The following is an 11,476-nucleotide window of genomic DNA, read 5'->3' as shown; positions in this document are numbered from 1 at the left end:
GTGAAGGACAACAATAATACAAATAAACTGTATAGTAACAGATTTAAAAAGAAAAAAGGGACAATACTGTCAAATAAATTGTGCCCGGCCAATTCATTTAAAAAATATAACTCAGTACTCACTGCAGTGAGTGACAAAGAGCGCATTTTCTCGTCGACGAAAACTTGAGGTCACGGACGGACGGACGGACAGACAGACAGACAGACGGACGGACGGACATGGCGAGCACAATAGTGTATTTTTTCCATAAATGAGAAAATGCGCTAAAAAGGCCTCGTATGCGTAATTTGGCCGTCAAAAGGCCCATCTGGCAACCCTGGCCGCAGTTGGGAATGGCGTCAACCGTTAGCAGATAGAGCTTTGCTTATCAAAATTTCAATGTTTAACAGAGAGTATAGAGACTTTATTGTATAGATATACGTTTTGTTGCTTCAGGCTAAGAGTGCGGTTGGTAATTAAATGACGACGTCATTACTATTAAAATTACGGTGGCTTTATAGCATATGTACTTACTTACATATAAAGTGATAATTTTATTAAGTAATGGAGAATTGCTTCAAAATATACTGAAAAATTGATCTAGCCATTCAGCTCAAGATGATGTGAAAACGCTGCATGTACGTATGTAAATTTAGCGATAACTGTAATTAAACTGAGCACCACAGTTCCAATGTCTTTTAACATCTGCCATTTGATTGATATATCTTAGTCTCGAAAATTATTTCCAGAGTCTCCTATTGACTCTGCAATTTCTGAAGAACACTTCGATTCTAATTCATATTCTTAATTTACTGAAAGAGTTACATTAATGTACTAATTTAGGTTATGCGCATGGTTGAACTAATATTAGTGCAACCATGGGTTATGCATACTGCTGTTAGGGAACGCCGTGCTGTTGAATTTTCGATTAAGTGCTAGGTTATTGGCATTTTTAATTTCGGTTATGAGTCACCCCGTACGTGACCTCGTGAAGACACGCTGCGCTTATTGCTTATTCATTATTTTGCGCTCAGAGGTGCGTGTTGGTATCAAGTCGGTTTATTTTTGTGGTAATTATGTGTCCATATTTTGAGTGGTTTGTATAGGTGACTATGAATCAATATTTTAATTATCTATGCCATGTGAGTGTGATATTCTGATTTGTTGGGTTTAGATTCCATCGTCATTATTTGTGTTTCTGTATGTACAGGGTGTTTCCCGGAAACTTCTTGATTTGAAAGCTCAATAAAAAGGAAATAAATCAGTTATCTTTACAATATAAATTTCATCGAAAAAGACAACCTGAAATTTTTGTATCACTCAGTTTTAGAAATGACATCAGACAAATATGGCCTCCATCGTCAATGCATTCAGTTAGTTGATTTTTGAAGTTCCGTTCAACTCGCTGAAGCATATTGGTGTAAATGTTGGCGATGGCTAGGCGTATGTTGTTCCTCAAATGAGGTAGGCTCCAATTGGACAGTCATTGTTTAAAATTCATTTGAGATAACCCCATAAAAAATCACACGGAGCCAAATCGGGGAATCGGGCCTTCCAAAAAAAAGTCACCTCTCATGGAGATGAGGCGCTTTGCCAAATGTTGTTTCAGGCCATTAAACATTTGGCAAAGCGCAAAAACATTTGGCCCTCTGCAAAAGTACGCCCCGTACGCACCGTAAAAGTTCGCCCCGTACGCACCGTAAAAGTACTCCCCGTACGCACCGTAAAAGTACGCCCCGTACGCACCGTAAAAGTACGCCCCGTATAGCCCATTAGAAAAGTACGCCCCGACAACAAACACAAACTGCTCACTTATCCAATGCACAATGGCAGCTGATTAAACGGGACACAAAAACTTCTTGACCTTGCCTTTCATATGAATTACTTCCCGTTTTTTCTGTATTATCTGGCTGCTCGGTGAAAAATGCAAAACGGGAAAATTCCATGAATCACTTTGTATTTCAAGAAGATCTCCTATAACCGGAGACTATAGATCCCGGTTAAATAGACTAGGGTTTGTTTTAAGAGAATACACGGTTTATTTATATGAATTTTGTTTATTTATTGTTATAGTTCTTCCATTATCATTTTAATTCATTCTCAATTTTCCACTATACCCCCATCGCCGTTTCTTTGCATAGCGACGCCAACGCAGCGTCGTCATTCTGGGAGGTTCAAACCCATGGTTGAATTAATAAATGTATTAATTCAACCATGGTTCAAACCAGCCATCGAATTCGAGGAGCTATACCGTTTGTGTGAACCGCGGGATGAATCCCATCGGTTCGCATTCGTAATTGTTCTTCTGTATTGTAAAATTATTTTCAATCTGCTGGCTGCTTACTGTCCAGGAATTCGAAGTGATTAGTGTTTTGAAATTCGTAGTGATCATCCGTCGAAATGATTATTCGTATGATTATTCGTATACGAAAATGCTTAAACTCACGAAAAGGGACCATTTCTGGTGGTTCCGATTCATTTCCTATTGAATAGTTGGCATTTTATTCCTTTTAATATACGGCAAAAATTTGAAACTACTCAGATGGTTCGTCCAAAATGATGGGCTCAACTGAATACAACGAAAGTGTGAAGATACGTCACGAATCCGTTGGAAAATGACGTGAACTAACGAACGTTGGGGTTAAAGGAAATGTTTAGTAGTAAAAAGGATTTAGTAGGGTGAAGGGAAGGTATTCAAGATATTGCTGAAATTGAGCTCAGGTTTGAAAATGTAGAGAACTTAAAAACCAGGACTATGAAAGCAATTCCCGAAGACATAGGCAGAATGACCCCGAATGACATCGAAGAAGGGATCTAACAGCATTAAACAAAAGGCATAAAAAAGATCGTACTCGAGTAATCAGGAATCACAGTCAAAACTTCTAATTCTAAAATAGCTTCTACACACACACAGGTAATTCTAAATAAAGCTTCTAATTCTAAAATTGAACAAATTCGATGTGCACAATAACTGTGCACTCGATACCTATGCATGAGGAATGTTATGTATGTAAAAGTGGTCTCACGAATACCTATTTGTGTGATGAATGTTGTGTATCTAAAGATAGTCTCTTTCAGAACGGTTTTCCGCGTCCCATTGTTCCCTACCTGCAAACTACGGCCGTATACAATATACCGAGCGTCATTATATAACAAGCGTCATCATATAACAATTAAGCGTCATCATATAACAATTAAGCGTCATCATATAACAATTAGGCGTCATCATATAACAATTAAGCGTCATCATATAACAATTAAGCGTCATCATATAACAATTAGGCGTCATCATATAACAATTAAGCGTCATCATATAACAATTAAGCGTCATCATATAACAATTAGGCGTCATCATATAACAATTAAGCGTCATCATATAACAATTAAGCGTCATCATATAACAATTAGGCGTCATCATATAACAATTAAGCGTCATCATATAACAATTAAGCGTCATCATATAACAATTAGGCGTCATCATATAACAATTAAGCGTCATCATATAACAATTAAGCGTCATCATATAACAATTAGGCGTCATCATATAACAATTAAGCGTCATCATATAACAATTAAGCGTCATCATATAACAATTAGGCGTCATCATATAACAATTAAGCGTCATCATATAACAATTAAGCGTCATCATATAACAATTAGGCGTCATCATATAACAATTAAGCGTCATCATATAACAATTAAGCGTCATCATATAACAATTAGGCGTCATCATATAACAATTAAGCGTCATCATATAACAATTAAGCGTCATCATATAACAATTAGGCGTCATCATATAACAATTAAGCGTCATCATATAACAATTAAGCGTCATCATATAACAATTAGGCNCGCTTTATTTATCCTCGTAGAGTTTTGTTAAGGGACCTAAAACCCACCTCCCTTTGAGGAGCTGTCACAAAGTCATTTTTCGACGCACAGGGACGATACTTATATCGTTCGATGCGCAAGAAAACAACCTTTAAGATGAGATATAAGAAACAGAAAAACTCAAAATATTCAAATTTTAGCTAGGTCGGTCCCCTTAAACTGCAGGAATTTTCGATCCTTGGCAACGCAAGACTAACCTGATAGTATGTGAGTATTGGTATAGTTTGACAGAAGTCGTTCGTTTGTTCATTTATACAAGTTCGATTGAAGACCTCAATATAGTAGTAGTACATGGTAACATAAGTTCGTCAACAAGTCTCATATTGAGAAATTATAAACCAATTACATGATATATTAAATTGAGCTCATTTGTAGATAAAAACATAGTCACTGCCAGAACCAATTTTTCATACACTAATGTGAAGTCAAACATTTCGTCTGTTTTGAATTACGAAAGAACACGTGTGCAAAAATATTAAGCTACTGAGTAAAACTCGAGCACGTCCGAAAGCATGATTATCCTACAGGCAGACACAACAAGTGAGAATAATATTAAAATCACTTGGCTGCTTAAGTCGCAAATTCACCAGGAATTTAAAAGCAAAGAAAATAGCCAAAAATTTCACCATTTCTTATAAGAGAAAACGTTTCGGAGTCCAGCTCCATCGTCAGTTCAAAACTGCTCCTGCTATCGCGGCATCAACATGACCGAAGTTTTGACGCGTGAATTTCGGGTGCTTGAGCACGAAATTCATTAGGTAGGATATCAAGTGCAGGATGTTCACCTGAGAAAATAGAATATAAATAAAGAAACAAAATTTTCTGAGGAATTGTACATCTCTCTGTCAATTTAAATCAATAAATTCTCTGGTCACTAGTCGCACGCGTACAAATCATCAAATTCTGCCATCTTAAACTAATTCTGGTTCTGTTATGTAATATTTAACACTAAATTCGTGACGATACATGACGACTTTTTAAGCTAAACTTTAATCAAAACTTGAAGCCGCCCGAAACCGAACCGCGAATCAAAACGACAGGCCGGATATAAGTGGGAGTATGTCCAAAAATCGGTGCACTTCTTACACGTGTATGGGTCATCCTGGTCGAGTTTGGGGCAGCAAAAGGACTTAATGCTACGTGCTGAAAGTGTTACACCGTTTGGATAGTACGATCCATTAATTTTTCTAGATTTATTATAGTAAAACTCACTTTATTTTCAATTAGGGTTTCAATATACGTCTCAGGGTTGAACTTGGTGATGTTGACCAGTTTGACTCCATGGAGTATCCCGAGGCTGGAAATGACCAGGAACCCCGAGAGATGGTACATGGGCAGCGCCAGCGCAAAGCACGGTGAATCAGCTGGACCAATTTGGGTAGAATTAAGGTACAAAATTAAAGATACCTTGATTTGGGTTTAAACAAAGTGAGTTAAGTCTCTACCAGTGGTTGCCCTAGCATTGAAAGTGCACACAGTGCGTTAAAACAGTGTGCGTTAACACAGACAGTAAAAATAATCAATTTGAGCAGGCACAGCTTTGATACTCCAAACACCTCTGCACGCGTCCATGGTCATTCCTCGTTTAAATCCCCATTGACGAACTACAGGTTAATTCACGGAAACTTCCTGTTATATAATTCGCGTCAACAGCAGATGTTGTAGGAAAAGGGCGGGAGTATTTCATATAAAAATGCAAGGTCATGAAATTTTGTGTCCCGACTAGTCAATTGCCACTTTATGCATTGGACAAGTGAGCAGTGGGCGGTTGCTGTCGAGGCGTACTTTTCTAATGGCTGTTCCATTATCGCTACTCAGCGAGCATTCCGTACTCGGTTCCGAATTCGTCATTCAGGTCGGGTTAATGATCGGAAATAGATTTTTACGTGGATGAACACATTTAGGGCAAGTTATCTTAAATAAATTGTTTACAATGACTGTCCAAGGAGCCTACCTCATTTGAAGAACAACATATGTTAAGCCATCGCCAACATGCCCGTCAATATGCTTCAGCGAGTTGAACGGAACTTCAAAAATCGACTAATTGAATACATTGAAAATGGGGCCGTCATTTGTCCGATGCCATCGTTAAAACTAAATGAAACAAAATTCAAGTAATGTCTTTTTCAATAAAATTTATATTGTAATGATGTCTTTACTAGTTTTTTATTCTTTCAAATCAGGAAGTTTCAGTGAATTACCCTGTGGAAGCAACGCAATTAATCCACCAATGGACAACCCCCCACGAAGTAACTGGGGTGGGACAGCATGTCCAAGTTACAGGTTCACATCACTCAACAATAACAACACCAGAACCCACCTTTGGACAACAACAATAACAACACCAGAACCCACCAATGGACAACCCCCCCACGAAGTAACTGGGGTGGGACAGCATGTCCAAGTTGCAGGTTCACATCACTCAACAATAACAACACCAGAACCCACCTTTGGACAACAACAATAACAACACCAGAACCTACTAGTGGACAACCATAATAACAACACCAGAACCCACCAGTGGACAACCCCCCCACGAAGTAACTGGGGTGAGACAGCATGTCCAAGTTGGCGATGCCGGCGCTGTGGTGGATAGAGACGCCCTTCGGCTTGCCCGTCGTGCCGCTCGAGAACACGAGTGCCATGCGCTCGTCTCCTGTTAGCTGGGGAGTTTGGCTTCATTTGTTTACTTTATAACCGAATTTGTCATTCAGCTACGATAATTATTAAAATGAATATACTATAAGAATTGTATGGGAGCAAAATTAGCAAAGGAATCACAGACAGTGTTAAATCACACGTAATGAGAATACTCTATATACAGTTGAATGGAGAATGTAAACTACTTCCATGCTAATAAACGAGATGCAGACCAAGTGTAAATGTCACTGACTGAATGTGGTGGCATAAAAATAACGAACACCACAGAACAAGACCTACATTTCTTCGCTTACTCATTATGCATTCTTACACATTATGAACCACAAGTTCCCGAACAGATTGAGGTTTAGACTACAACCTGATCAATCAAGAACATAAAAAAATTATCTTATTATAATTAACAATTATGATAGAAGATACTATATCACTACCCATTATAAGCATTTTGCATACTTTCTTTTGACAGGTTTAAATGAGGGGCGTTAGTTTTGAGCCGTTGGGAGGATAAGTTGTGTGTTTTGAGACGCTCTCTTGTGGCGTTTATTGCCTTCTAAAAAGAGCTTCCAGTTCTATTACCCGTCGGCAATAGTGGCCCTTGAGTGTTAGTTCCCCCACCCGCATGTGTCTAAGAACAGTTGCGGGGTTAGTTCCCCCACCCGCATGTGTCTAAGAACAGTTGCGGGGTCCATAAGGGGCCCAAAGTTCTTCGATACAAGTTCAAGGCTAAAAAAGGCTTGCGGTGGGGTTTCTTAAAGAAAACTAAGCCCTCGCAAGGCTTGCATGTACCGCATGTGCGAATTGGTGAGGGCGCATTTTCAGATTAGCGGCTCTTGTTACTCCATTCAGAATAATTAAATCGAAGCCCTACAGAAATTGCTAGAAAGGATAGAGTGGAGAACATGGAGCATGGACCAGAGGAAATAAATCTCCGCATCTGAGAGCTGTCCACCAATTTTAGCGTCGGGATCTTGCGGAGTTCTTGTAGGGTTGCTGAAGAAAGGCGTTGGCGCGTTAGGCCACAATCATTCGTCAATGGAGATCATTTTTGGGTACCTCATGTTGGGACCAATAAGACCATTTTACACAACTTCCGAATTGCTAGCAATAGACCTGAAAATACTGACCAGTTACCCTAAATTTACAGGTAATAATTTTGCTTCGCTTGTTCTTTGCCAAGAGGATTCACTAGGTTATTAAAGACAACAATCTTCCTGGAGGAAGAGGTTGGCATCAATTTGGTGTTCTTGAAATTAACGAAAGCCTTTGACAAAACGGACCACCGAGTGCTCTTCAGAATGCTGTGGTTGCTGGAGGTCGGAGACGAGCATTCCTGTGGATCCACAACTTGCGGACAGTACGCGTGCTGTCGTAGTTGGAGGCATTAAACCAAGCCAAGTGGGATGGAGTATGGACTGTTCATATCTCTAATTCACATTGCCGTCATAGATAACGAAGTGGACAATATATCGAGGTCATCATTTGCAGACCAAGTTTTGCTTAAAAATGTTAGCAAATCTGTTGCCCTAGTGCAGATGGATGCCTATCGTAGGACTACATTAACTGATGTAGTAGTCATGTGCTCGACAATATATAACGTTAATCGCAAAGTATTTTGGCTTGCGTTGGTAAATACCACTGATGATAGAGATTAGTGATCATTACCATTACTGCATAAGTGCAAGTACTTGGGAAAGAACATAGATATTACAACAACAAGGTAAATAATAATAAATATACATACAACTAAAATTGTCTAGTAGATTTGAATATAAGCTGGATGAATTTTTCGGCGCACCTTGGCCGGATCAGCGAAGTTTATGGTCGCGTCTTGGACAATATCGGCGACGTTAGGGAGGCCATCTGATGGCCCGATGGCCACCATAGGAAGATCCTGTTTGTTGATGGCCATGGCCTTCTTGGCCACCTCCAGCAGCGGCCCAAACACGACCACCATCTTAGCTCCGCTGTCCTTCAGCTGGTGAGCCACCTCGGCTGGTGGAACAAAGCTCTGCGTCACGTGGACAGACTAGTATTTCATCGTTGCTACATAGAAAAGATTCATGTGCCAATATGGTGCACCCCTTAATTTCCTCATCATAATTGATTCCATGCACAGCTTTAATGTATAATAAATGCATGTGCATTATCTCTTTTGCTGCACTTTGACTTGCTAAGTTAGTGGGTTTGAGGTCAGTGAATAGTACATTACAGGCAAATGCCTAATTGCAATACAGTCTGTACTTAGCTCTAATGCCCAATTTATGTTATATGCGCTCAAATATGAACCGTAGACCTACTGGGGCTATAGGTGGGGTTGATGCCAGAGAAGACACACCCAACACTGATGGTGCCCAGCACCACAACAGGGTAGTCGACAGTGTTAGGGCTGAGCACCGCGACCACGCTGCCCCTCTCCAGACCTTTCGTCAGGAGGTAGCCGCCCCACCGAAACGCAGCATCCTTCAGCGCCCCGAAGCTCACGAGACGCCCCGAGTCGCTGCACACCTGCAGGAGATTATGGTCGGGTTATGGGGACCCGAGACGCTGCACACCTGCGGGGGATTATGGTCGGGTTATAGGGGCCCGCAACTCTGCATCCCTCTCCATTATGGCCGGGTTATGGGGACCCAAGACGCTGCATCCCTACGGGGGAATTATGGCCAGGTTAAGGGGACCCAAGACACTGCATCCCATTATGGGTGATCCAAGTTGTCGCACATCCATGGGGAAGGGGAGGAAATTCGTGGTTATGGGTAACCAGATTCACTATGCACTTGTGGCGTCATAAACTGGGTTTGGACGGCCAGAATCGCAGCAGCAGACATAACTGTTAATGAGATTATTTGTATGAAAATATTTGTAGCATTTTACATCACTTTGGCAGCTCCTCTGAAACAATGTTCAAAAAGTTGACGATCTTATTTATAAATGTTTTCCGGACTGTCAATTTTCATGTGTAACTGGTCAATAATTTCTAATAATAATTTATAATTACTTTTTCTCGTATATGAATGATATTTCTTCCCGGATGCTTTCACGTTGTTCATGAATATAATTATTCGCAGCGCCCGTACGTCAGAATGACGTCGCGTAATTCCCATATCTGTGTTGCTGAACGCCGCCTCAGGAGTTATCGTTCTGAACTTCCACTTAATTCCCCTCCGCATTGCCGTCTTGCTAAACAGTGCAACGTTCCTGTGCCGGAGAGCGATTTTACGATTTTGGTTTCCACCTCTAGTGATGCAGGTTTAAGGATGTTGGAATCGCTGCATAATTTAAATGAAAAAGTTGGGGAAATAAAGCCTACATTTATTTTTCTCTGAAAATTTTAGTCGATGTGTTTTTTATTTTCCTTTTTCCGTTTATTCGGTACTTAGATATTATTTTTTGTATGAATTTGGTTTTCTCCGACTGTACTTGTTTGCCTATTGAAATTTGTTAAATTGATAATAGACACAAAAGAAAAAATATTAATAAAGATGTTGTGAATATAAGTACTTGGCGTTGACAATGATTTAATTTTTGGAATAAAAGTCGCATTCATAAGTCGCACAGTGTCATATTTGCTCCTCAATGTTAAGTATAATTTGCGAAATAGGCCAAGGCAATATATTATGATTTAATAATTTCTTTTATTACATTACATTAACAGTCAACATAAGATATGTTCGAATAACTTAGCCTAAAGGTGTCGTAGGAATCACGAATACATTTCATAATAAAAAATATATAACAAATATATTCTTGTCTGAAAAATAATATTTATTCGCAAACTCACAATGGCAGTTTTGTTTTCCCTGCCGCGTGCTCCGCCGATGACATACTCGGCGAAGTTGGTGGCGCTGGTGGCCGGCAAACTGAGTTTGTTGCGAATGATGACGTCCGCTGACGTCGCAATGCATCTGTTGACACGACGGAAAGCGGACGTAAAATTAATGTATTCAATTTAATTATTAATTGTTAAAATATCACACAGGTTTAGTGAGAATTAATTTTCCAATTTGTCTCATTTTATCACGACCCTATACAAGCAGCGAGGTATTTCACCAGCAGTTGTGATTGCTAGACATAATTTGTTCATGAAAGTCTTCTCCCTCAATCAGCAAGGTTTTCTTAATTAATCGTGAATGAAATTAATCGTAAGGCTAAATGAAACATATGAAGAATTGAAAGCGGTCATAAAAATTATTAAGTGGCTCCTTAAAAATGACTCCTCTGGAAGACCATAAAAAATATGAAGGCACATTTTCAAAATTTAAATTATTTTCTATATGTCTGAATACCAGATACTCATTTACAATTTTAACTATTAAAAGAAAACATTCAACTCGTCGAAACACGATGAAAACCTATTGAATAAAACCTATTGAATGATAGAAATACCGTCACCCTGCATATTGAATATAGGTAGGCTAACTATTCAAATTAATATTTGATTATATAATATGAGGAAACTTAATTAGATCAATAAACAAGAGCATCGAAACAAATAATTCTATGGGACATAAATACAAGTAATAAGAAGTGAATCAACATGACTCACCTTACCGCATTCACTAAGGAAGGCAGCACCAGCTGCTGCCTCAACAGCTGGCTCATGGTGCCACATAAACCAGCTTGCATGACGAGACTAAAAGCACAAAACAAAACTCAAAATGCCATCTGTAAACAAAATATATCTAATATTACACAACACGATACAGATTACAGAACACAGGTGTGTTCGAATCAGGGCGCAGGTGCATTGCAACTTTGCAAGCCCTGCCTTATTATTATTAACGGGATTCTTATTGACGACAGAATTCAAGATAATAAGATACTTAAGGGGACCGACCTAGCAAACGGAAAACTTCTACAGTTATTATCCGATTGTCATGAAACTTCACATACATACGTAAAATGTAAAAAAAAAAACATTTTGCTCCTATGAATTTTTCGAAAAAAT

The 11,476-nt window shown here is 39.3% G+C and overlaps 1 protein-coding gene across 1 annotated transcript; it reads right to left on the bottom strand.

Moving 5' to 3' along the window:
* Positions 1–4,538: 4,538 nt before the first annotated feature.
* On the bottom strand, positions 4,539–11,164 carry LOC108676644 (4-coumarate--CoA ligase-like 7). Its single transcript, XM_018164759.2, has 7 exons — positions 11,075–11,164; positions 10,310–10,433; positions 8,829–9,036; positions 8,327–8,523; positions 6,389–6,533; positions 5,083–5,234; positions 4,539–4,655 (listed from the first exon to the last, which is right to left on the bottom strand). The coding sequence occupies exons 1-7, from the start codon at positions 11,152–11,154 to the stop codon at positions 4,539–4,541; spliced, it is 1,023 nt and encodes a 340-aa protein (XP_018020248.2). The 5' UTR covers positions 11,155–11,164.
* Positions 11,165–11,476: the final 312 nt, after the last annotated feature.

The sequence above is a fragment of the Hyalella azteca genome, unplaced genomic scaffold, assembly GCF_000764305.2.
Source record: "Hyalella azteca isolate HAZT.00-mixed unplaced genomic scaffold, Hazt_2.0.2 contig2, whole genome shotgun sequence".
Lineage (NCBI taxonomy): Eukaryota > Metazoa > Arthropoda > Malacostraca > Amphipoda > Hyalellidae > Hyalella > Hyalella azteca.
The sequence above is the reverse complement of the archived record's forward strand: the minus strand, read 5'-3'. Positions and strand labels throughout refer to the sequence as shown.

Bases quoted from the DNA above. Each gene is read 5' to 3' on its own strand.
- LOC108676644 (XM_018164759.2), bottom strand. From the start codon at position 11,154: ATGCAAGCTGGTTTATGTGGCACCATGAGCCAGCTGTTGAGGCAGCAG. The intron at 9,037-10,309 runs GTGAGTTTGCGA...AATCTCCTGCAG, and splicing joins GGGAAAACAAAACTGCCATT to GTGTGCAGCGACTCGGGGCG. The intron at 8,524-8,828 runs GTAGGTCTACGG...TTGTTCCACCAG, and splicing joins CAACCCCACCTATAGCCCCA to CCGAGGTGGCTCACCAGCTG.